General features: G+C 35.7%; 4 protein-coding genes across 4 annotated transcripts; all 4 read left to right on the forward strand.

Annotated features, from left to right (window-relative positions):
• The first annotated feature begins 1,818 nt into the window (after positions 1–1,818).
• Positions 1,819–11,669, forward strand: LOC110655302 (ethylene-insensitive protein 2.1). Its single transcript, XM_021811549.2, has 8 exons — positions 1,819–2,138; positions 2,929–3,784; positions 5,210–5,296; positions 5,437–5,547; positions 5,628–5,840; positions 6,808–6,993; positions 7,073–9,742; positions 10,778–11,669. The coding sequence occupies exons 2-8, from the start codon at positions 3,536–3,538 to the stop codon at positions 11,105–11,107; spliced, it is 3,846 nt and encodes a 1,281-aa protein (XP_021667241.2). The 5' UTR covers positions 1,819–2,138; positions 2,929–3,535; the 3' UTR covers positions 11,108–11,669.
• Positions 11,670–13,723: 2,054 nt separating this feature from the next.
• On the forward strand, positions 13,724–17,508 carry LOC110655301 (phenylalanine ammonia-lyase). Its single transcript, XM_021811548.2, has 2 exons — positions 13,724–14,513; positions 15,655–17,508. Exons 1-2 carry the CDS (start codon positions 14,122–14,124, stop codon positions 17,402–17,404), a joined length of 2,142 nt encoding a protein of 713 aa, XP_021667240.2. The 5' UTR covers positions 13,724–14,121; the 3' UTR covers positions 17,405–17,508.
• A 2,258-nt stretch (positions 17,509–19,766) lies between these two features.
• On the forward strand, positions 19,767–24,024 carry LOC110655300 (isocitrate dehydrogenase [NAD] catalytic subunit 5, mitochondrial). The gene is made up of 7 exons (XM_021811547.2): positions 19,767–20,026; positions 21,051–21,371; positions 21,464–21,625; positions 21,724–21,798; positions 22,322–22,431; positions 22,509–22,581; positions 23,506–24,024. The coding sequence occupies exons 1-7, from the start codon at positions 19,826–19,828 to the stop codon at positions 23,695–23,697; spliced, it is 1,134 nt and encodes a 377-aa protein (XP_021667239.1). The 5' UTR covers positions 19,767–19,825; the 3' UTR covers positions 23,698–24,024.
• Positions 24,025–24,633: 609 nt separating this feature from the next.
• LOC110655299 (uncharacterized) lies at positions 24,634–26,612 on the forward strand. The gene has a single exon (XM_021811546.2). The coding sequence runs from the start codon at positions 24,661–24,663 to the stop codon at positions 26,311–26,313; it is 1,653 nt and encodes a 550-aa protein (XP_021667238.2). The 5' UTR covers positions 24,634–24,660; the 3' UTR covers positions 26,314–26,612.
• The last annotated feature ends 366 nt before the right edge of the window (positions 26,613–26,978 follow it).

Raw genomic sequence — 26,978 nt, forward strand, 5'->3', positions numbered from 1 at the left:
ATCATATTTTTTTACAATTGTTTTCCTTGTAACTTGTTTCATTTTATGCAAGCAATTTTGAATTGTCTTATAATCTCCTATGCTTATTTGGCATTGTAATTCAAATCATTTTGATTGTAAAAAAAATAAAGAAACACAATTTGCAAAATTTTTACAGATATTTTAAATTTAAGTAAGTAATACCACAAATAAATATTTCTAGAAAATGAGAAAATATCATGACAAAATCTTTAATCCACCAAAACAATTTCATAATTTAAATCTACTAATATATACATTAGGCTTTAAGATAACACATCAAAAGGGTAATCACTTCATTTTTTCCAGTACTATAAACTACATCAAGTAACATCCGAATAAAACCCCAAAATGATCCCAAAGAACAACCAGAGAAAAAGCACTATAATCCAATTTTTTGGACTCCATATTTCTTAACTGCAGATTACTTATTGAAGGAGATTCTTCACGTGGGTCTTCCTTTCCAAACATTAAGGATTTCTTTGACTCCATATTGATTGTCGAAAGATATTGTTGACATGGCTCTTCATTACCCAAAGTTGTTGAGATTCCAGATGAAGCAACAAGAGACATTCCATCACCACCACGATATGAATTCATAGGCAGATTGTTAGCATGATTGAATGCATGCAAGGCCTCCTCCATTGTGTCATATGATTTGTACAAGCTCCTGCTTACACCAATAACATGTGGGGCGCATTCTTGCCATGAGGTGTAAATCCCAGGTTGAAGACCATGGAAGACAACATAAAATTTTTCTTTTCTTCTATTGCTTGTGACCCTCATATTTTGAGAGTACAGTAGGATATGAACGTTAGATGAATGGAAGAAGGAAGGTTATTCATCTCCATAAGTCATGAAGTAGGTATAGTCATAAAGAGTTTTCATGGAAGCTTTCAATTTTTAGAGTTCCAACAGCTGCAAATGTATTAATTTCACATTGAAAAATGTTGTAGTTAAGTGGCTTATAAATGTTGTAGGTAAGTAGATATTAAATGAACAGACTTTATAGTTAAGTGGCTTATAAATGAGCTAAATGGCTTATAAATAAGCTAAATGGCTCACAGTCACTCTAAATGGCTCATATCTTAAAAGGGTAAAACGGTAATAAATTTCAATGTAATTACCAATATGTCATTTTGAGCTGGCTCAATTTGAGTCGTGTAGCATTTTTGTTAAATAAAGTGGCAGTGAAAAATTACAGACAAGAAGTCCTCCGTTACAGGGAATGAATCCCATAAATTTCAGACACAGATCTATTAAAAATAAATAAATAAAACTATGATATGCTTCTAACAATGCTTCTAACAAAACTGGCAAATGTATGCTCAAAAGCTTAGGGGACAAAATAAAGAGAAAGCTTGGATAAAAAGAGAATATGGTTCAGAAAGTGACAACATTTGTCCATAAAAAAAAAAGGTGCATGTATTATTATTATTATTATTATCTTTGTCTTTATTAAAAAATAATTAATATTTAATTTCATTAAATATTTTAATCATTTCATCTTTTTAAAATTACAACAACTTTCAAGATATTTTAAGTTTCTTTTTCAAAATAGAAGATTCACAATATCTGTAACAATAAAATTTATAAATAAAATAATAATAATATATCTAAAAATTAATAGATAAAAATATTAAAATATTTAATGAAATCAATCTTGGAGATATTTTTTTTAATTTATTCTTCAAAATTTTTCTTCATAGAATTTTTTTTTTAATTTTCTTTTTTCTTCTCCAACATGGCTAAGAAATTAATTAATATTTCCAGAAAAATAATATTTAATAAAAATAATGCTGCAGAAAAGGGAAAGCCATGCCAAGCCATGCCAAAAAAACACCACCTATATATATTTCTCTTTTCACTTTCACCATCCGTTTCTTTCTCCACCACTTTGCCTGGAAACTGAGAGCTTCTTCTGATCTCTCTAGAAAAATTGGAACAGAAAGCAAACACTTTGCTATTATTATTAAGTGCGTCTGCGTGTCCTCTCCTAAAGCTCCCTCTTGCCTCTTTGAGATCTATTTGCTTCGTCAACTAGATAGAGATTGCAGAGAGAGGACAACGAGAGATACGTACTTAGATACAGACATAGATTGAGAGGGAGAGCACAGCAGGTAAAACTTATCTCTTTCTCAAACCCTATTACAAAAGCCCTAAACCTTGAGGTTTTTCGGTCGTTTAATTGGACCTGCAAAATTTTCAGATCTGTTTTGCTGGTTTCTGATTTTCTTTTTGTTTGTGGGTCATTTCTGTATTTGAAGCCAGTGATTATAATTTTTATAAAAAGAAAAGTGTAACAGTTTTTTTTTTTGGAAAATTTTTCCCTCCCAGTTCTTAATTCGTTTTAGTTGACAATGATTGGGGCCTTTGTTTCATTTTTTATCTGTTTTGTTATCAGTTATGTTTTAGTGAGATCTGAGATGGGTTTTAAGATGGGAGATGGGTTTTAAGCTGGGGTTTTTACATTTTAGTGGATTTTAGGATTTGGCTTTTGGTGGGTCGTTATTAGCTTGTAGAAACGTGTTGAATTTGTTGGAGTTAATTTTGAAGTTGGTTTTGGAAAGAATATTTGCGAATATGTGAAGAAGGATGCGATATGCTCTATAGATTTTGTGTATCTATGTAATTAATCTCGTCTTGGATGGGATAATATGGTTGATGATACTGGTTGGTTTGTGTATTGCTGGTTCTAATGGTTATTTGATTCTGTGTCCTTTCCGTTGTTTCTGACCTCAGATAAATCTATGCCCCAATCCTTTTTATCATACACGATTACTTGATTCTTCCTAAAGCCCTGTTGCATACTGTCGCATTTCTTTTAGCTCGAGAAATGATTGTTTGGCCTCACATCTTCCTTTTTCTAGATGCTGATCTTTTTGCTTTTGCTTTTGTTTTTGTTTTTAGCGTTGGACTAATTGTTTGTTGAATCGGGACATCAAAGGAGATAGAATTCAAATAATTCGTGGAAGTATCACATGGATTGGTCTAAACAGCTACTCATGGTCAGGAGATGAGTAGGGTATCTAGCAGGAGGGCATTACAGTTACTCCACGATTGCATGCAACTTAATTTAAGTCCAAGGATTCTATTGCTATCTGATGATCACAGATAATGTTGGAATGTACTTCTAGCTGGCAATCATATTAATTTTTCCATGGGGAGATTTTGCTGATTTGATCAGTCAAATTACATTTCCTAAGGCTGCAAGTCCAGCAATATCTCTGCTGTTCTTTTATACGCTTATACTGCATAGTTGTGTGCTTCATAGAATTGGATTTGGCTTTGGCTTTACTGAGACAAAGCATGTTTAATTGAGCGACTTGCTAGTGTTTTCACTGAATATTCAGTGATAGGTGGAACAAACTCTCAGATATGCAGATTTAAGCAGCAAGTAGCAATGTAATTTATTTGGCTTGACATTCATTGGGGGGGTTGTTCTTTTGGCTGGAGTGCTATTTAAGTATCATCTTGCCCTGTTACTTACATTTTACTTGTAGTACCAATCAGTAACATGGAGACTAAGTTTGTGAATGTTAACAATCTATCGGGTATCCTTCATCGACTGCTTCCTGCTGTTGGACCTGGACTTTTGATCGGAATTGGATATGTTGACCCTGGAAAGTGGGCAGCAACTGTTGAAGCAGGTGCTCATTTTGGATATGATTTAGTCCTGCCTATGCTCATTTTCAATTTTACTGCTATTTTGTGCCAATACCTCTCAGCTCGAATTGGTGTGGTTACTGGAAGAGATCTTGCCCAGGTATTTGCCTCTTTATTTGAAGATACTATATTAGGTTTATATTACCTTCTTTGCCATAATATTGCTACTGATGATCCCTTGGAAATTTTATGTTTTTATTCCTTTTTTTTAAATATATATATGTTCAGGGTTAGGTTTTCATGAACTATTTCTTCCTCTGGCATACTGGGAATTAGTGAAATTTGGAAATGAAAAATAAATTGGTGCAAGTTTAAATGGAATTGTTCATGGTACATCTCCTACTTTTCTTTTGGGTCAAAACATGTGCATGTGTCTTTGGAAAGGTAAACTATTTATCTTCATGAGCATATATAGTGACGGAGGCAGAATTTTTAATTAGGAGGCCCCAATTAAAAAATATCATTTTTAAAAATGAACGCACACGTATATTTTATATTCAATTCAATCACTAAACAAGACGTATTGGAGAGCTAATTGTAATTTAAAATGGTTTACAATGCTAAGCAGAATTCATTTTGCTACTGCCATTTCACAAATTAAGATCATTAGGGGGCTTCTTCATCTTTCATTCTAATATTTTACTACTAACACAAAACTGTCGCAAATGTCCTATACCATAGACTAGTCCATTCGCTCTAAGAGCTATGTTATGACTGAAGTCCCAAAGCCTGAAGAATAGATTTTCAGCTTCCAATATGGCAGTAGGGTTGAACACATTCCATAAATTATAAAGTATCTCATGATTCATTGGAGCTTTTCATTAATGACAAGATTAAGATAACCTCGTATTTCTCATAAAAAGAGATTGTAAATTTGAGTCTTCGGGTGGTGTATGAGCTATAAGAGCAAAGCGAGATTGTAAATTTGCTAACTAATAGACGTGAGAAGCCGATGATAGATAAATACGAGAAACTTAAAACAAAAAGAGTTCTGATGGAGTACTTACAGGTGAAGATTGATGATGCTATTATGCTTTTCCATGACTTCTAAAGTGCATTTGATGACTGTAATACTACCACCTGGCATTACTTGTTAACCATCTCTTTGAATATATATATATATATATATATATATATATATACACCTCCCTTCAGTTGAAAGTGTGATGAGGTTGTCTCCTTGACATCCTGCAGCACGTGTTCAATTCCAATACAACTACAAGTTTCAAATTACTAATAAGTCCCTGTTTTTATTTTTTGAAAATTTCAGGGGGCCTCAATTCCCCCATTGGCCCTAGTGTGGCTCCATCCCTGAGCAGATATATGCATAGATCTATCAGTTATCTGAGGATTTTCATTCCAAAGAACAAAATTTAATTTTGTTGATAGTAGTTGGCTTCTTTGTAGTAGCTCTTTTTTTTAGTTTGGTTGGTTGGCTGGCTATTCTCTTTGAATCTCTCTTTCTCTCTTCCATAGTTTGTTGAAGTTTAATTAACCATTTTCTTTGTCCTTTTCCATGCCATAGATTTGTCACGATGAGTATGACAAGTTCACGTGCATGTTTCTTGGAGTTCAAACAGCACTTTCTGTGATTGCATTGGACCTCACTATGGTAGTTTTTCTCATTCTTTTTTAAATATATACATTTGGCTGCTTTTTTTCAAAAATAATGACCTAAGACATCTAATGTGATTATAATACTCTATTCCATTGTGTTTAGTTCCTAATATATGAATGTAATGATTTCTCTAGATCCTTGGTATTGCACACGGTCTTAATCTTCTCTTTGGGGTAGACTTGTCTACTGGTGTTTTTTTAACTGCTGTTGATGCTGTTTTATTTCCACTTTTTGCCACCCTCCTCGTAAGTCCAATGACTCAATTCTATCTATTATCTTATCTTAAAAATATCACCCATAATTTACTTATTGTTCTGTTTTGCAGGAGAGATTCAAGGCGAATTTCCTATGCATGTGTGTGGCCGGCTTTATATTGCTTTTTTATTTTCTTGGAGTGCTTACCAGTCAAAGAGAAATTCCACTTTCCTTCAACGGGATGCTGTCAAAGTTAAGTGAGGAAAGTGCATTTGCCCTGATGAGTCTTCTTGGAGCTAATATTATGCCTCATAATTTTTACCTCCATTCATCTTTTGTGCTGGTATTTTTCTTTTCCTTTGTCTTTCTCTCATGATCCTTTCTTATGCCTGTGATTAATCAATGTCATTTTGGTGATATTGCTGAATTTTCCTTGTCATTTTATATGGCATTTCATATCTTACAAAGAATTTTACTGCCGTTTGAGCTTGCCTACTTGTTTTCATCTGACATGGCCAAAAGGCTAAACAGACTTATCCTTCTCGTTGGATTTGGAAAATGAATATGTACTCTGTAAGTTCATTTCTGGCATTGAATCAGTGAATATGTGCTATAGATTTGTGCGTGTGCATATTGTTCTTTAGATTGGCAAGGAATCTGGTGTGAATTCCAAGGCACACTTGTCCCCTGGTCTCTGGATAGGTCTGTGTTTATGTTTGGTGAAGGCTCCAAAAGTTTGGGTAAAAAAAAAAAGGCTCGATGCACAGATTAGGGTTTAGATCAGCTGTTTTTTTTCCCCTGATGTGACATAATTACCAGGTGCCTTCGTGTTTCATTATCATTACAATTACTACTTTCTGCTCCTTTAAGCCAATTTTTGAACACATTGTTTTATGCATAGCTTGTTCATGAGGTGGGGATGGAAAGCATTTTAGAAGGTGGAGATGCATAGAACCTGTTACAAAATCTTTATGATCTTGAATTTGCTTGAAAGGAAATTTTTTTTTATATGTAATTGAGTAATGCCTAAACCAGACTTGTAGAGATGTGTTATTATAATTTTCATGAAGGTAGTCTGGGCTTTTGAGTTTGGATGACGTGCAACTGTGGTGTATGATTTACACATGAAGTGCGTTGCTACTTACTATTTCATCTCATTGATTTTTGTCTGACTGTTCTCTTTTCATGCTCAAACATTTCCTTTTGAGTTCATTATATATATATATATATATATATATATATATATATATATATATTTTAACTTCCATTTGTCACTTTATCAAAATCTAGTGTTTTAAATGTTCTTGCAGCAGCATCAGGGTTATCAGAATATTTCTAAGGGTGCCTTGTGTCATTGCCATTTTTTTGCCATCTTATGCATCTTTAGTGGCATTTATCTGGTGAATTATGTGCTTATGAACTCAGCTGCAAGTGTGTTCAACAGTACTGGCCTTGTTTTGCTTACTTTTCCTGATGCAATGTCACTAATGGAACAGGTATGATTCTGTCATAGCACTTGGTCTTGATTACTTATTCTTTTGGCATAACATTTTCATATTCCTCTAATGAATTCAGGTGTTCAGAAGTCCTGTGGCACCCCTTGCCTTTTTAATCATTTTGTATCTTACAAGTCAAATCACAGCATTAGGCTGGAATCTTGGTGGACAAGTAGTCTTACATGATTTCCTTGGACTAGATATACCTAATTGGCTTCAACATGCTACGATCAGAGTTATTGCCATTGTTCCAGCTCTTTATTGTGTATGGACTTCAGGAGTAGAAGGAATATACCAGCTGCTTATTTTTACACAGGTTACAATTGCACTGCTACTTCCGTCTTCTGTGATCCCACTTTTCCGGGTTGCATCATCAAGGCCGATAATGGGTGTCTACAAAATTTCTCAGCTTTTGGAGTTTGTAGTACTGATTATTTTCATGGGTTTGCTAGGCTTAAAGATTATATTTGTGGTAGAAATGATTTTTGGTGACAGTGATTGGGTTGGTAATTTGAGATGGAACATGGGTAGTGGTGCATCAGTTGCTTACATTGCACTTCTTATAACTGCTTGTTCGTCATTTTTTTTGATGCTTTGGTTAGCAGCAACACCATTGAAATCTGCAACACTCTTAGATCCTCAGGTATTGAACAGGGAAGTACCCGATTCAGCTGAACCATCCACATTGAAGGAGGAAAGTCTTTTATGTGAAACTATACATGATGGAGTGGAACCCATTCAGAATGAGGAAGAATTGCCAGAACCAGGGAAGATTTATTCTGATAGAAGTGGTCCAAATGCTGAACCTGATTTGCCTGAGACAATCATGGAATCTGATCAGGAACTGCATTTGAAAGCTATTAACGAAAGTCATTCTGATGTTAAGTTTCATAGCCCGTCAATAACTTATCAGGAGGAATCAACTTCCACAATAGACACCGTATCAGTATCAACTTCTGTTGATGAAGTTGTTGATGGTGATCTGCAGGTCATTGCAATGGTTAAGGATGAGTCAGTGGAACCAATTGAAAAGACTGGGGGGATAGAGGGAGATTTACAGCCTGAAAAGGAGGATGATGAGGGAGATACTTGGGAGACTGAAGAATCGTCCAAAGTAGTTCCTGGAAGCACATCTCTGACATCTGATGGTCCACCATCATTTAGGAGTCTAAGTGGAAAGAGTGATGAAAATGGGAATGGTGCTGGAAGTCTTTCAAGATTAGCTGGGTTGGGGCGTGCTGCAAGGCGTCAATTAGCTGCATTTCTTGATGAATTTTGGGGACAGTTGTTTGATTTTCATGGGCAAGCAACTCAAGAAGCGAAGAACAAGAAACTGGATTTGTTGCTAGCTGATTCAAAGCTTGCATGTTTCTCATTGAAAGTGGATATTAAAGGAAAGGAATTTAGTAGATATTACCCACCTTTTGGTGGCAGGGGAACCAATTCTATGATTAATACGAGTTTATGTGATTCCCCCAAGCAGCTGAGGGTGCAAAGCAATATGGACTCTTCATATGGAGTTCAAAGGGGATCATCCTCATTGTGGTCCAACCACATGCAATTGCTGGATGCATATATGCAAGGTTCCAGCCACAATGCTGTTGACTCTTCAGAGAGGCGGGATTCTAGTGTGCGCACTTTTCCTTCTTCTGAGGGCTGGGATAGCCAGCCAGCTACGGTACATGGTTATCATATTGCATCTATAGTCAATAGAATTGCTAAGGACAGAAGTTCCAATTGCGTGAATGGTCAAATGGAATCCCTGTCTTTGGGCCCAAGAAACTATAGGGATCCAGTTGCTGTTGCTTTGGGGCAAAAATTGCAAAATGGATTAAGTTCTCCACAAGCCTCAAGGTATCAGAACTTTGCAGCATCTGGAAACAGCCCGCTGCAATCAGAAAGACCAAGTAATGATGTTTGGTTTTCTGGATCTGTTGATAACACAGTGATGACAACAAATTCAAAGAAATATCATAGTTTGCCCGACATTTCAGGACTTGCTGGTCCTTACAGGGACATGTATCTGTCTGAAAAGGGTACTCAGTGGGACAATACTGTTGGATTTGGAGCAACTGTTGGGAGAACAAGTTATGAGCCTTCCTTCTATTCAAATTCTGGATCAGGAATGCGAGGTTCTTTGGCTTTTGATAATGTATCAAAAGGATATGGGGATGCTTTCTCTTATTCTATGAGTTCAGACCATGAATCCATCTGGTCCAAACAGCCATATGAACAGTTTGGCATTGCAGATAAAAGTCGTGCTGTTGGGAGTGGAGTGGGAAATAGGTCAAATTCAAGTACTCAAGAAACTCTCTCTCTTGTGGATTCAGAGGCTCAGCTTCTTCAATCATTCAGATGTTGCATTGTTAAGCTTTTGAAATTGGAAGGGTCTGATTGGCTATTTAGGCAAAACGATGGAGCTGATGAAGATTTAATTGATCATGTGGCTGCTAGAGAGATGTGTTTGTATGAAGTTGAAACAAGAGAGAGAAATCGCATGGTTCACATGGGTGAGCCTCAGTATTCCTATTCTGATAGGAAGTCTGTTTCTGCATTGAAGAATGATGAGGCTGGTATAACCAACATTCTGGTTTCATCAGTTCCTAATTGTGGAGAGGGCTGTGTTTGGAGGGCAGATTTGATAATAACCTTTGGGGTTTGGTGCATTCACCGGATTCTTGATTTGTCAGTCATGGAAAGCCGACCAGAGTTGTGGGGAAAATACACTTATGTGCTTAATCGTCTTCAGGTCAATTTCCTGAACCTTTTGCTATCTAAGTTCAATTCAATTGCATGAAGTGATGTTGATCTTTGCATATGATGTTTGATCTGAAATCTGGCTTGTTAGCAAACTGATACTCTGCTCAAGTTGGAGGAATTTTGCTTTTTCATTTTGTGCATTTTTGCATATCCTTTTTCCTGTTTGAGCCAGGCCATTCCTTGATGGTGCACTCATCATTCTTAATTATCACAACTAATCATCTTGTTCAACTCTCCTTTACCTTTTGCTTGGAAGCAAATTTAGGGAGGAGGTAATATGGGAGAAATGAGAAGTTGGATAGGAGAATTATTCTCTTTCAATTTTTCAGATTGGAAGGATTATAGAAGAAATGAAAATGGAAGGAAAGTTGTTGAATTTACTTTTGGTTGTCTCCCATTTTATGATGGTGAATTTACATTTTTATCCTTGGTCTTAAAAGATAAATGTTGTTGTAGGGTAAATTTGTAATTTCAAATCATTTCCACCCATTTTTTTTTTCTCCAAGTTTGGGAAAAAGTTTTTAGTGGCCCTGTGTATTTTCCATCCTATTTTCTTTCCATTTTCCCTTCTCCCCACTTCCCTCTCTCCCAAACATGGTAAATTTTTATATTTAAATTTTCTGCACCATTTTTCTTTCCTCCAAGTGTCCACCATTTCCCAAACATTAGCATTAATGTATTACTTGCCCTCCCCTCATCCAGCCAAATTTATCTTGTCATCTTTATCTAGCAACAAATTATTTCAAGTGTAGGGTTTATGAGGCTTTATTTTTTTTTCCTCCCCTTCATTTGGGAGGCATATATGTGGTTTGTTGGTTGTTACTGCTTGGATCTTGAACTCATGGGATGGATACAACTTTTTCTTAACGAGGCATGTATAAAACTTGAATCATTGAATTGCACACAAACAGTTGCCACTGCTAACCAAAGCCTTAAACCATGGTGTCAGTTCTGAATGTGACTACCATTTGTTTTCTTCTTTCCTTGTACTTAAATACTAACAGCAGCATCTTTTGATTAGCAGGGGATCATTGACCTGGCATTTTCAAAGCCCCGTAGTCCGTTGTCCCCATGCTTCTGCCTTCAACTCTCTGCAGCATATCAGCGTAGGTCAAGCCCACCTGGAACAAATGGAATGTTGCTCCCTGCTGCCAAACCAAGGAGGAGGGAATGCACTACTGCAGCAACGCTGCTTGAATTAATCAAGGATGTGGAGACTGCAATATCTGGCCGAAAGGGTCGATCAGGCACTGCCGCTGGTGATATAGCTTTCCCAAAGGGAAAAGAAAATTTGGCTTCTGTGCTTAACCGCTACAAGAGGCGATTATCCAACAAGCTGAGCGGGAGTAAATGAGGGGTCTAAGTCAAGCAAGGTTGTGAGATAAGGTTCTCAATCTGCCTCAACCTCAAGTGGGTAAATATAGGGCTGCTTGATTTTGAAAAGCAGCGTATATACTCTGATCAGAAGTTTAGTTACGGGGCTCTCTCTCTTGTGTATTTAAAAGTTAATGTGCTGCAAATTTTACTTGGTTGTGTGTTATATATACATAGGATAAAGACTAAGGGATACGTAATTGCAGCATGATTAAAGAAAATGGTAGAAAGGTGGAAAGTTGCTTGAAACGCATTTTCTGGTTTCAGTAACTTGTCACCTTCAAGGCAATGTAGATTATTGCATTGGGTGGGGGGAAAGTTTCTATACCTAATCTCTATCCTACTAAAAATGGTGTATATCTTTAGTTTCTCTACTGAAAAACAGACAATGTTACTGCCTTTTTGAGTTTACAACAGCTCATGTAAAACAGGAGCTTGATTGTGTCATTGTTCAGTTGCTCTAGCACATCTCAGGAATTGACTGTGTATCACTTCAGGGATGGAAATATTCAAAAATGGATGTCAGCTGTTTAGCCGTTCAATAGCTAATGATTAACTGCTGACTGTAATCGTTGAATCAAATAGACACTTGTGGTGGGAAAGTTCTTATTTTGCTTTATTTTAGGGATTTCAGTAGCCCACATCAGCCCAGTGATGAGAAGCTTTTCTCCTAAAACAAGCGAAGAAGGAACCCCAATTAGATCAGTTTTGAATGAAGCCTCTTCCCTTTTACAGAAATTTCCATCATTTCTGTGCAACAGCTTGAGACTTTGCTTAATTTGAATCACAGGGACAGAGAGGTAAGCTTTCTCTTCTTATTGAATTCCATTATGAGCTTTACTTTTGCTTTCTTTGAATGAGCAAATGTAATTACAAATTTGCAATTAATATAGTGCTTATATCTAAGTAGATCATTTTAATCGTTTATCATGCATGTAAATATTCTCAATGTTAATTTTAACCATTGAAGAATATTATAATTAACATTTAAAATTATAATAAATTTATTAAAATTAAAATGATCAAATATGATTATACTAAAAAAAAAAGATATATATATATATATATATATATATATATATATATATTTTTTTTTTTTTATCATTGTACCTAACATAAAAGTCGATGATATATTAAAGTGAATGTTCTTGATTGGAGATATATAATTTTTAATATTAGAAAAAAATAAAATATTTTGATTTTCTGATATTTCATATTATAATATCAAGAGTATTGGAGTACTAAATTATTGGGATAATGCAAATTATATGAAATCCAAACTTGAGTGATCCAAGATTTTGAAATATTTTATTCTTTTTTAAGTGAATTAAAAATATAGTCAAATAAAAGACAAACGGTGTATGCATACCAACCCACTTGGAGTTATTTTCTAATAACAATTTTCTATTTTGAATGGTTAAAAGAGGTAAGCTTAATCTATCTTAATTCCACATTAATTAATTAGTTATATGTATATTTGATCAACGTGACTCACTCCAATCAAATATAAGAAATATTATATATGGAGACATGCCCATTGTTATGCCAACCACTTTAATGATTTATTATCATTATTTTTTTATTTTTAAATTTAAATTTGGGATTTTATAATTTTAAATATTATTTTATTTCATAAATTATTTGTGCACGACACAATGTAGCATGCCAGCTAGTTTTTATCTAGTTTTGATTCAGTTAAAATATGGCTTTAGTTTACGATTTTCAATTTAATTTCTATTTTGAATTGAACGAGATCTAGCATAGCTCATCACTAACAGGCATCAGTGCGGTCCAGTTTTAGATCAGAATAGGAACCACATTAGCAATAATGACCCTAAAGTATGAGGAATCGGATCAAACCGAAAGGTTCCCCTTAATTCTAATCTCGGTTTGATTAATTTGATAATCAAAATATTTTTAAAAAGTGTAAAGTCTGATTTTTTATTGAGATTGGACCAAACTATTCTAAACCGATTTAATCTTTTTTTTTTTTTTACACAAACAAAACGAATTAAAAATTTTCACCATTGAGTTAATTTTTGTAGTAGCAACATGAAATGGAATTGGCTTTAGTTTGTGATCTCTCATCAGCCAACAAAACAATTACGAAGATCGATCCAAATAATTCATATCATATCGTTTATATTTTAAACTAATTAATTTCAAATTCTGCAGCTTAATTTCTAATAATCAAAATGTTAAATTAATGATTACAAAGCTTAATTTTATAATTTCTGTCACCCCTAATTTATTTTAAATAATATATATTTTTAATTTTTTTAAAGCATATATTCTTTTTAAAATTAATTTAAATCTAATGTCCGGTATTACATCGAAATCTCACAACTATTAAAGACCTTTTTTAAATTAATTGAATTAAAATATGTTATAAAATTATTAAAATTTTAAAATATAAATTATTTGGGTACTGTTTAAAATATAAATTATTAATTAAAAAATATAAAATTAAACGGATTTAAATAACGATAGGCAATAATCTCATAGTCATAGGTGATGTGGTGCTCCTGCCAACCATGACCGATTCAATGGAAACGATTTCTTTTCCCCCTGTTGCCCACCAACCCCAAGCTGACCATGCAGCACTACTGCGAACTCAAATTTACCCTTCTCCTCTGATCATCCCTCATGCATTCTCAGCCCTTGGAATTTCCCACATCAATGGCCACTATTAATTTTCAACCAACCCACCACCTGTATATCCCTCTGCCCGTCTTATGCTTACCTACCCATACACTAAAACGAATGCTTCAACAATCAATTGCTTCAACTGATGCTATTTGAGTCGTGTTGTGTGGTATCATTTATTAAAAAAATAACGAGTACTTCAACTTCTCCTTCTATTTAAACCCCATTCCCACCTTCTCTTCTTCTCAGGAAATCCATAACCATCTCAAGATTTCCTGTTGTCTTCTCCTCTTTTCTTCGTCAACTTCACTTCATTTGATTGTTTAGCGATCTGGGTATTTCTTAAACATGGCAACATTCTCTCAGAATGGCCACCAGAACGGTTCTTTGTGCACGACTCGTGACCCACTGAGTTGGGGTCTGGCTGCTGAGTCAATGAATGGTAGCCATTTAGATGAAGTGAAAAAGATGGTGGCTGAATATAGGAAGCCTTTGGTCAAGTTAGGCGGAGAGACCTTGACAGTTGCTCAGGTGGCAGCTATTGCCAACGGCGGCCGCTGTGATTCTTCTGTGAAGGTGGAGCTTGCAGAGTCGGCTAGAGCTGGTGTTAAGGCGAGTAGTGACTGGGTCATGGATAGTATGAACAACGGAACAGATAGCTATGGAGTCACCACTGGATTTGGCGCTACTTCTCACAGAAGAACCAAAGAAGGTGGTGCTCTACAGAGGGAGCTCATTAGGTAAGCTTTGTTTCTCTATATAAATTCTGTTAGAAACGTTACTTGAACCAAAAAAAATTCTCTACTTTTGCTCATTCCATGGTGGGTGACTCAGTCGAGTTGACCCAGTGTGTTGAATGGTCAGATGTGGGATTGTCATTTGAGTAAGAGGGGTGAAAATTGAGCAATCTGTCTTCAATATTCGGCGAAGACCGAGTTAACTCAGTAGAGTTAATTGACTCGGCTAGCTGGCCTTCCTTTTGCGTGAGTTGTCATGATGGCCTGAATAGAGTTACCATGATAAGTTTTCATTGGCTAGTAGTTCAATAGTGGACAAGATAACTAGGCAACATTAATTAAAAGTTTAATTAATTACAGATTAATTGCTGATTTAAGTGTAAATAATTAAGAATTAAGTAGTTTGGGGAAATATTGATCACCTAACACAACTATATTAATTTTCCTTGAAGAGAAATTCATATTATAAGTATAAAAACTATTAGGCTGGATGGATTTTCTTATCTAGATCATTTATCATAAGATATAAAATATATAGGAAGATCTACATAGTAAATAATTTTTTTTGTTGATAGATAGAACATGCGCACACATAGATCAGTGATAGGAATAAATCGCAAAACAATATCAATAAATAGATACTTATTATTAAATTAATATTTAAAGTGTGGAAAAATAAATATATCATCAAAAAATTTTAATTTAATAATATTTAAGATAAAATTTTATAATTTTAAAAATAATTTAAATACTATTAAATTAAGCTTCGATAAATATTATATTTAATTGCTTGATTAATAAACACAGTGTGCCTGTGTTCTATCTTTAGACAAAAAAAAAAAAATGAAGACCTTGAGAGAGGTGAGCCTAATTGAGTCACCAGTGTGTGATGCCATGGTGGTTGAGGTCCGTGTTCGCATGGGCTTGTCCAGAGCTGGTCCTTTGGAATTCTACATCGGATGCGGAATGTGTGTGTACATAGTGCTTGTATGGGATGTGGGTTCTTGGTAAGTTTTACCAAGATGCCAAGTCCTATCTTTGAGCATTATGTGCGTGTGTTCTATTTTCAGAAAAAAAAAAAAATGAAAGAAAAAATTAATTAAATCTTATAACTAATCTGTTATATGGTACTTCATTTCTGCAGATTCTTGAATGCTGGGATTTTTGGCAAGGGAACAGAATCATGTCATACATTATCTCACTGTGCAACAAGGGCAGCTATGCTAGTGAGAATCAATACCCTCCTCCAAGGTTACTCAGGCATTAGATTTGAAATCTTGGAAGCTATCACCAAGCTTCTCAACCACAACATTACTCCATGCTTGCCACTCCGCGGCACAATCACAGCTTCAGGGGATTTAGTCCCACTGTCCTATATTGCTGGATTACTCACTGGCCGGCCTAATTCCAAGGCTATTGGCCCCAATGGGGAATCCCTAGATGCCCAGCAAGCCTTTCGCGTTGCTGGCATTGATTCTGGCTTCTTTGAGTTGCAGCCTAAAGAAGGCCTTGCTCTGGTTAATGGCACTGCAGTTGGTTCCGGCTTGGCTTCTATGGTTCTTTTTGAGGCTAATGTTCTGGCTGTTTTATCAGAAGTCTTATCAGCAATTTTTGCAGAAGTTATGAATGGAAAACCTGAATTTACTGATCACTTGACACATAAATTGAAGCACCATCCAGGCCAAATAGAGGCTGCAGCTATAATGGAGCACATTTTAGATGGTAGTTCTTATATTAAAGCAGCAAAGAAGTTGCATGAAACGGATCCCTTACAGAAACCAAAGCCAGATCGATATGCCCTGAGGACTTCACCGCAATGGTTAGGTCCTCAGATTGAAGTTATCAGATTCTCAACCAAATCAATTGAAAGAGAGATTAATTCAGTGAATGATAACCCATTGATCGATGTTTCGAGGAACAAGGCCTTACACGGTGGAAATTTCCAAGGGACTCCTATTGGAGTTTCAATGGACAATGCACGTTTGGCTATTGCATCAATAGGGAAGCTCATGTTTGCTCAATTCAGTGAGCTCGTAAATGATTTCTACAACAATGGGTTGCCATCAAATCTTACAGCTAGTCGGAATCCAAGCTTGGATTATGGCTTTAAGGGTGCTGAAATAGCAATGGCTTCTTACTGTTCTGAGCTCCAATATCTTGCAAATCCAGTCACTAGCCATGTACAAAGCGCGGAGCAGCACAATCAAGATGTGAACTCATTGGGGCTAATCTCTTCAAGAAAGACAGAAGAAGCTATTGATATCTTGAAGCTCATGTCTACAACTTTCTTGGTAGCACTTTGCCAAGCTATTGACTTGAGGCATTTAGAGGAGAATTTGAAGCACACAGTGAAAAGCACTGTGAGCCAAGTAGCCAAGAGGGTTTTAACTACAGGTACCAGTGGAGAACTTCATCCATCAAGGTTCTGTGAGAAGGACTTACTCAAAGTGGTGGATCGCGAGCAAGTCTTTGCCTATATAGATGACCCCTGCAGTGCTACCTATCCACTGATGCAAAAACTAAGGCATGTTCTTGTCGATAATGCCTTAGCAAATGGTGAGAATGAGAAGAATCCGAACACTTCAGTCCTCCAAAAGATAGGAGCTTTCGAGGAAGAACTGAAAGCCCTTTTGCCTAAAGAAGTTGACATTGCAAGAAAGGCATATGAAAGTGGGAATCCACCAATTGCCAACAAGATCGAGGAATGCAGGTCTTACCCACTATACAAGTGTGTGAGGGAGGAGTTGGGCACTGGATTGCTTACCGGCGAGAAAGTTCGGTCCCCTGGAGAGGAGTTTGATAAGGTTTTCACTGCTATGTGCCAAGGAAAGATTATTGATCCAATGCTGGATTGTCTCAAGGAATGGAATGGTGCCCCTCTTCCAATTTGTTAAGTTGTATTGTTTTGTTTTCACTTGAAGATTTGTTTTCCAATCCCTTCCATGTACTTATAGATTGATTACTTGCAATTATTTTGAGTTAAACCCATTTTGTCCAAGTATGTTCTTTTTAAGAATTTCACTGAACTAAATTACTAGGTGACAAAAAGATGTGCTGAATTTTATGTACCAAGCAAAAGACATCCATAGATTTTTGAGGTCGAGAATCCATATGTAAATGCAGTAGTTGGCACTCTGCTGCCCTTCTTACAAGCTTACTCCTTAGTAGCTCAACAACCATTCACTTTTCAATTATATTAGTGGACTAGGCTTTTGCCACGCGCAGTATAATCACTATTAATAAATTATTTAATTGAATAAAAATATAATTGTATAGTATTTTTTATATACTTATATTTAATTTATTTAAAATATTTTAAGAATAACTTACAAAAAAATGTAAAAATATATAAAAAAATAAATATAAAGAATAATTATAAACTGAAAATAAATATAAAAATAAATAATAAAATGCTAATAAAATATATATAAATAAATTCATATAGATAATATTATATTTATGTAAATAGTTCATTATTTTTTTTAATGCCTTAGTTATTAAAATATCATTTGGTAAGTTTGAGAGAAAATCGTAATTAAGCATTGTATTTTGTATTTGCATTAGGAGGTGACTAATTTGATTTTTGAAGTGTGATATTAGTTCATATAATTTATAATTGCAACTTTTGTTACTGTTTAAATTTTTTTTTATTATAAAGAATTAAGCATATATTTTTATAATTATAGTGAAAAATAAAAAGATTATTTTAGTTTATATAATTTATAACTATGGCCTTAATTTTACAAATATTAATTTAATTGTAATTATTATCATAATTTTTTTTATTAATGCCTTATATTAATATCTAAATACCACTACATATCATCGATTGATATTATAAAATTATTAAGGCAATAGAGACAAAACGAATAAATATGAAAAAAAAAATCTAATATAGCGTTACTTATCATCATTTTGGTGAGTTTATTTTGAGGCAACTTTATTACATTTATTTATATAGATAGATTATTTCATTTTTTACCAAAAGATTGAGCATTAGAGACACACCAGCTAGCTTGATCAAGATCAAAAGATATAAATATAATTAATATTAAAGAGAAGGCAAGAAATGTACACGTCATCTTGGTTTAAGAGAAAGCATTTTTCTCTTTGGGTTTTTGGTCTCTGTTACTCTCAGGCCTATCGAGTTTTGGTTCCCGTCGACTTCTCCCACCTTCGGGCAATGGAGGACTTTGTTTTTGGCTCTTTGGCCTAGCTTTGAGGGATAGCCCTCCCTCGGCTTAGTTGTATATGGTTGCTATTTTGCATTTGGTTGGATTGTATGCAGGTCAATCTTTAAAGAGAGGGCTTTTTATAATTGCTCCTGTGTGCTAGGTTTGGTTTAAAGGGGTCTGATTAGAGACGTGAGGACAAATGGACTCTCAGAGGAAATCTTTGGTTTTGTTGTGGGGTCACTATCACTCTTATCTCTATGCGGACTTCTATTGCTCTGACCGTTTCTTTTATACTATGACGGAGAAGTCATCCTGCCAACTTTGTGTCAGAAGGAGCTTCGCGGCGATACTCCTAGTCAATGTCGAGTTGTTATCCTGTTTGTTGAGAAAGTTGAGAGGTCTCTCTATTTAGCTGGATTTGGGCTGATTCATTTTATTGGGCTGGCTGCTATATTATCTTTGGGGACTTCTTTTCCTCTTCAATTTTTTAAATCCAATTTGTAACCTTACCCTTTAGGATTTTAATGCAATATTACATATTTAAATAATAAAAATTGAAATAACAAACTAATAAGCTTCATATTGGATTAATTTTTAAAGTTATAATATCTTAAATTTAAATTTTGATTGGACTTAAATGACCAAAAATAAGCACTCCTATATTTTAACGACAACATCCTAAAAAAAATCATAAAATTAAAATTTAAGTAATTTTGTGCCTTCATTTTAACCCCACACAAAATTTTAATTAAACTTAAATTTTAGTTATATAAAGTAACAATTTGAAAAAAAGGAAAATAGGTATATCGAAATAAAGACACCAAATAAGATAAAAAATAAAATAAAATTAAAATACTATTAAATGATATATTATAAAAAAATGAACTATCAGATAAATAAATAGAATTAGATATCAGAAATCAAATTTTCATGGTAAAAAGTGTGAGAAAAAAAATAGAGGAAGAAAATATAAGTACCTAAAGCCCATAAAAGCCCAATTGAAAATTATGTGGGTAAACTATAAAGCCCAGCCCAATTGTTTTAAATTTTAAAAGTCTCCTTAAAAGACAAATATGTTCTAAAAAGTCTGCTTGATATTCTGCTTTACTTTTCAATCAGACGAAACGAACCAGAAAAATCATGGCTTCTCAGGTCCTCAGACGCGCTCTAGGAAGCCGGTCCTCCCAGATCCTCTCCTCCACCACCACCGCTGCCGCTGCTCCTAATTATTCCTTATTAGCTTCTGCAGCCAGGGCCTTCTCCTCCGCCACAACTCCGATCACAGCCACCCTCTTTCCCGGTGACGGCATTGGCCCCGAGATCGCTGAGTCTGTCAAACAGGTCTCTCCCTTTCTCTCTTTCCTTCGAAATTCCTATTGAATCTAGACTTCAATTTTATGCATCCTGCTGCTGCTGCTGCTGCTGCTCATGATCTGAGCTTTTAGCTGGTTACCGATTGAAAGGAGTTTTATAGCTGGGTTTTTGGATACGATTTCTGTGTGAATAATCGTGAGATTATTGTTCTGTGTGTGAGTGTCTTTATTGCTTTAGTTGGCTGTTAATGCTACTCCATTCTTTTAGATGCAATCATATTTGATTTTATTTTATTTGATTTTATTATTATTTTTTTTTTAAATATGGTCTTTAATTTTAGTTTCATTGCTGTATCATATACGTAATTATGCTAAATTGAGTCTAGTCTTCACGTTCAGTTGACATTTGAAGAGTTCTATAGGGAAATGTAGGCATTCCAGAAGTCTGGCTTCTTCAGTGCATGCTAGTTTCTGTGTTTTCTTATGCCTTGTAGTGAGATTATTCAGTTACATTTAACGCTTAGTTGATGTTTTATGTGTTTTTGAGAATATTTTCTTTGTTGAATATCTTCTCAAGTATTTATTGGGAATGCCCATACTAGACAGTGGTGCAAGCCCAAAATGCACTCTAATAATTCTGGGGCGGACTTAAGTATGAAAACCATAGCCCAATCTATCTGGTGGAGCACTTCTTTTGAGGAGACCATCATCAATCAAGTAACATTTGGTTATTTTGGCAACTAGTTTCTTGTGCCGTGACTTAGTTGCACGAGTAATTTTGGATTCCAAACATAGGTTTCAATCAATATTGACAAGATTGGTTTATGGTTGCTGTTTAACATAGGATTAACGGAAACGATAACCGAGTGTGTTCTTGTTATGAGAAATGTACTTTGCATTCAAGATTGTTCCACTTCGGTGGGAATTTCTGATATCTGAATATGTCAGTTTTTAGTAATAATTTTAAATTCTCTTCCCTATAGTTGTATGTACTGTTTTCCTTCATATACATGTAATTATATGGTTATTAATTATCATTTTAATCATGATAGGTATTTAAAGCAGCTGAGGTGCCAATTGAGTGGGAAGAGCACTATGTTGGGACTGAAATAGATCCTAGAACCCAGAGTTTCTTAACATGGGAAAGTTTGGAGTCAGTTAGACAAAACAGAGTAGGTTTGAAAGGGCCAATGGCCACACCCATTGGCAAAGGCCATCGTTCTTTGAATCTCACTCTCAGGAAAGAACTTAATTTGTATGCCAATGTCAGGCCTTGCAACAGCCTTCCAGGCTATAAAACCCGGTACGATGATGTGAATCTTATTACTATCCGTGAAAATACGGAAGGGGAATACAGTGGACTTGAACATCAAGTAAGTTTCTTTCAATAGAATGCTGATGTGCCTGATGTGCACTAACAAATAGAGAAGGTATAAATTTAAGGCAGTGTTTAATTTGATAATAGGTGGTGAGAGGTGTTGTTGAAAGTCTCAAAATCATTACTCGTCAGGCTAGTTTGAGGGTGGCTGAATATGCTTTTCACTATGCAAAGGCCCATGGTAGAGAGAGGGTGTCTGCTATTCACAAGGCAAACATTATGCAGAAAACTGATGGTCTGTTTCTTAAGGTAATGCAAGTGGCCCTGTTGTAAATTCCTTTTACATCAAAGACTACGGGAAAATTTACCCAAGTATGTGGACTCTAAGTTGTTTAATTCATTTGCAGTGCTGCCGTGAGGTTGCAGAGAAGTACCCTGAGATAACATATGAGGAAGTTGTTATTGACAACTGCTGTATGATGGTATATTAAATCCCTTTCTTTGGTGTTTTGTGTATGTAGCTTTTGTTTGTGGGAAACCAAGAGGGGAAAGAAAAGGAGGGGAGACAAAATGGAGGGAAAGAGAGTGAAGGGGGACAATAATTTCTCTACTCTTGTTTCGGAAGAGAAGAGAAAAGAGGAGGGTGGGGGGATGAGGGAATATATGTGAAGAGTAATTATTTTCGTTGATTCATATTACCATAATGTTCTTCACTGTTCAATGAAAGAATTAAATATATGGACATATTAGTAAATGCAATGACCTTCATCTCATTTTCAACCCGTGTCATTTTCACCTCCTTTCTGGACTAGAATAAATGGGAACATTCTTCCCTTTTCTCTCCTTCCTATCCGCTCATCATTTCCCCTTCCCAAGCATAAGTAGCAGTCTCTAGGTGAAGAAGAAGAGGACCCTCTCTCTCTCTCTCTCTCTCTATCTCTCTCTGTGGGGGGTGGTTGGGGAAGCTGTGTAAAGACACATCTGATTACTTGTTTCGCTGTACAGCTTGTGAAGAATCCAGCATTTTTTGATGTACTGGTGATGCCTAACCTCTATGGTGACATTATCAGTGACCTGTGCGCGGGATTGGTTGGTGGTTTGGGCTTAACACCAAGGTACCTGAAGATGATCTTTCATTTCTGCTAGCATAGCATACTTACAGATCGTCTAACAGTTTTGTCATGTTTTACAGCTGCAATATTGGTGAAGGAGGCATTGCTCTTGCTGAAGCTGTGCATGGTTCAGCACCTGATATTGCTGGAAAGGTTAGCTTCTATAGCTAGCTAACTTAGTTTTTCATGGTAACACTAGATTAGGTACCTGTTGATAGTTTTTAAAGGCATAACAACACAAGAAGAATTTCTGCAATTTTTTGGTTGATGCTAACCCCATATGATTAATTTGTTTCATCATTTGTATAGTAAATCCAACATGCCTTGTTTTCATCAATCAAACCCTAGACTCTTGGTTAAGATGTTTCATTTAGATAAGCTGGCAACTCTGCATGTGTGTGTGTGTGTGTGTGTGTGTACGAGTTTTAGGGGAAAAAGAACATTGAAGCTTTTCAAGGTTTGCTGATGTTCCAGGACTAGTGGATTTGACATTGTGCCCTTCCGAGGACCTAGAAAAAACATTAATTATAGTGTGACAAAACTCTTTTAGCATTAACCAGTGGCTTTTTTGTTGGTTATTATGGATTCTGAGGAACTAGAATGTCCAATAGATTTTTGCCTTTTTGCAATCTGCTGTTGTGAAGATACTATTAAGTTGAATGTGTTGTATTTACAAGTAGAATTTAGTAAAGTTTTGTCGTGCAGTCTGTTAGAACTTCATCGTGAACTTATAATGGTTAACTGGGGAGCTTGGCTAGTTATGGACTGTGAAGATGTGCTCATTATTGGAGTTTATTGACAATGGTTGGTTTTTTATGTAAGCCTATTTGTGGGTGCATTCATTGGCAATTCAGGGTTTAAGCTTCAGAAGAGGATCTTTTGGTTAAAGATTTTGGCAGCTGCTTTAAATCACTTGATTAGTAATTTTTTCAAACCAAAAAGTAAAATGGATTGTATTGAAGAAATTTTGAATGTGAAGAACCACATCTTTCCATAAAATTTTATATAATTCATTAATATCAAACAATCTCTTAGTGTTAATTGCTCCTGACTTCTTATGTTGTTGAATGTCAATAGAATTTGGCGAATCCCACTGCCTTGCTGTTAAGTGCTGTCTCAATGTTGCGCCATTTAGAGCTCAATGACAAGGCTGATAAGATTCAGGATGCTATCCTTAACACAATTGCTGGGGGAAAGTACCGAACTGCAGATCTAGGTGGTACTTCATCTACAACTGATTTTACAAAGGCAATATGTGACCATCTTTAGAGATTCCTATGGAGAATTCTTTTAGTTTCACACGGTTCTTTTTGGAGCCATGTGTAAAACCTGTTTTTAGTTGTTTCCAGAGGGGAATAAGACTGCATAACTGAGATGGTTGTATAGAAGATCCTTAATATTGCTGTTCCTAAGATATGGGAGCCAAATATTGTGCTCCTGCCTATTTTAATATCTCAAAATGAACAAGTGATTCAATTCTTTCAAAGGCTCAATTTCCCATGCTGTAAGTTTTTCTTGTGAGAGAGTAACATATTGTTTGTCATTTTGACAATAAATAAAGAGTACAATAATGTGGTTTTACTCCAGATTTGTCCATATTATCATTCGTTTCTGACTTGAATTATGTTGATTATTTCTCTGAATATTGATTAAATATCAGATGAAAGCGTCCCCCGTTGAAGATGCAAAGTTCGTGAAATTATTATTATTATTATTATTATTATTATTATTATTATTTTGCTTAATTTTTAGTATTAGGGTTCTAATATGTTATTACAAAATGATTTTGTTACAAGTGTACGCTCACTAATTAAGTCGATTTTGTCAAAAAATGGGTCCATTAAAGAAATTAGAATGGAATCATTTTCTTTCTATCACAGGCTGTCCTTGAAATTAAAGTTGGATATTAATTCGCCATTCATGGATGATGGAACCAACCTCTAACTATTTGCCTCCTGGAAATTTTCCTTCGTGACTATTCATAATAGTGCTTAGCCTGTTCCATGGGATTAAAAAAAAAAAACCTTTAAGCTGATTGTTCTGAATTAACTCAAAAATATTAAATATAAATTTCAGATACATTTAATATAAATTTAAATTTATATCAAAATAAATTTAATTATTATTAAATTAAATATTTATATTAAGGTATATATATAAAATTAATTAAAAAATATATAAATTTATATGTAAATATTTAATTTAAGTGTAGATATACATATTCTAATTTGCATGAGTTTCAATTATAAATTCAACTCAAGTCCAACCGAGGATGAAGTGAAGCTCCATTCATCCTTGTTGATTGCAAATCATTCAACGCGTGGTCAACACAGCAGCAAGTATCGCGTGAAGCCAACCTATTCCCTCGCTCCTCTCCTCATCGGCTCTTCCGCTACTCCACCCTCGTTTCTCGCAAAGACATCTAAAACGCAAAACAGAGAGGGAAAGCAAAAGATCAAATCTATCGCGATGACCGATCAACCCCGTATCGTCATCATCAACAATATACGGACGACGTCTCAACTCATCAAACAAGCCGCCGCCTCCTTCTCCGCCAATCTCTTCACCTTCCTCTTCCTCTCCCTCCTCCTCTTTTCCTTCCGCTCCCTCGTCGAGAATGGAACCCACGTCCTCACCACCTTCATCGACCGCGACCCTTCTCTTAAATCCCTTCTCTCCCGTCTCGACATCGCCGGCCACCACCTCCACCCCCCACACCACCGCATTCACCGCCCCCCTCCTCGCCGCCACCGCCGCCCCTTCCTCCATCTCACCCGCGTCGGAACCCTAGATGACGATTTCTTCTCCGGCGATGACGATACCGATCGTCCCCTCTTTGGTCCTAACCGTAAGCTTCTTCCCAATGGTAGCTTTGTAATTCTTTACAACTTTGATTCTGGGCTGGGATTTTCCGAGTTTGTCATCGATAACGGGATCAAGATTGCTGAAACTGTTCGTTCTGGGGTTCAATTCAAGGTGGAGAGTCTTGATAGTAGCGATAGGGAAACTAGTGATTATAGTGACAATGAGAACGAAAAGGAAGAGGAAAATGGATCGGTGGGTTTAGAGAAAGGTGGAGATTTGGACAGGATAGTAGATTTGCAGTTCTTTATTAAGGGATTGGAGCTAGGCCGGCGTGACGCTGCTGCTTTGTTTTTTCTAATAAGTTTCTTATCTGTTGCTTATGGGTGGGTGATTCTTGGGTTTACTGCTATATATTCGTGGATATTGGGCATTGTTTTTGTTGCTGTTGTTAATGATTTGTTGGGGAGGTTCACTTCATTCGTTGCTGTTGTTTGGGATGGGTCTAGATTGGGGCTGAAACGACTCACAGGGTTTATCCTCATGAGATGGGCGGTTAGGGATGCTTTGACTCAGCTTATAGGGTTGTGGTATTTTGGTGAAATTGAGGACCAATACTCGTTTTTCAAGCTATTTGTGAGGTTGAAATTGATGCCATTTTCTATTACGTCCCCGTGGGTTCGAGGGTTTGAAAAAGAAATTTCAGGGTTTTTGTTTACTTGGTTTTTGTTGGATGCATTTGTGGCGTTTATATTTGCAGTGGATGCATGGGTTACCATTGTGGATTCCAGAAGGACGGGGAGAGAGATTGTTAAAGAAGGTTGTTATTTGATATCAACTATGTTTAACCAGGCTATCCAAATAAAATCTATGGAAACAATACTCTGTGGTTCAGCAGCAAGATGGGTCTTAACTCGGGTTTTTGGCAAGTTTTTGGCTGCAATTTTTCAGTCAACTGTGGAGGTTTACTTTATGGTAGCTTGGTTGATATTTTACTTTGCTGCAAGATGTAAGGAAGCTCATTCAGAGGGAAGGAGGTTTGGGAGAAGAGAACTGGAGGGATTGATTGATGGGCGTAGATGATATTCACTGGTGATGACTGATGAGAGATGATACTTGCTGGCAACATCAGCTGTAGCGCAAAAATAGCGTGTGATGATCTTTCAGTGCTTTCTTTGTTCCTGTTTTTAGCAGCTTCAGTCAGTCAGCACTGTCATTGGTAGGTGTAGTCAACAGCAATGTATTGTATGTGGTTGTGTCACGAGGCAATATTATTACTTGTGTATATTTTCCACGATAATGCTTCATGTGCATATTTTGTTCCGATCATTGTTCTTAATCCTATCACGATTTAGATTGAGAAAGGTATTGATTGATATCCATCTGAGCTTTATGCTATTTCATTTCTGAAATTTGGGATTGTGTCTTGTTTACCTTTTTACTCAACTAAGCAAGCATGGCGGAGTTTATTTTCATTTTGGATTTTCTATGAGTTTGTTATGTACACGTTTCCTCGCATTTTGAAGAACAAAGCTAACTTTGTTTTTGTTACTCTAGAGGTGAATTAAATGACTAAATCAAAGAAAATTGGATAGAGATTTTATGAGTTAGGATAAGTTTGTGATGTCTTGTTTGAGCTAATTTAATGAATCTTGGTAGAAGGAAGGTTTTTGCAAAGTTGTAAACTCACTTTTATTAATGAACTAGGATAAAGAGAAATTGATGGCAAACTGGTGAAATTACATGTT

Source organism: Hevea brasiliensis, chromosome 3 (genome assembly GCF_030052815.1).
Source record: "Hevea brasiliensis isolate MT/VB/25A 57/8 chromosome 3, ASM3005281v1, whole genome shotgun sequence".
NCBI classification, from domain to species: Eukaryota; Viridiplantae; Streptophyta; class Magnoliopsida; order Malpighiales; family Euphorbiaceae; genus Hevea; species Hevea brasiliensis.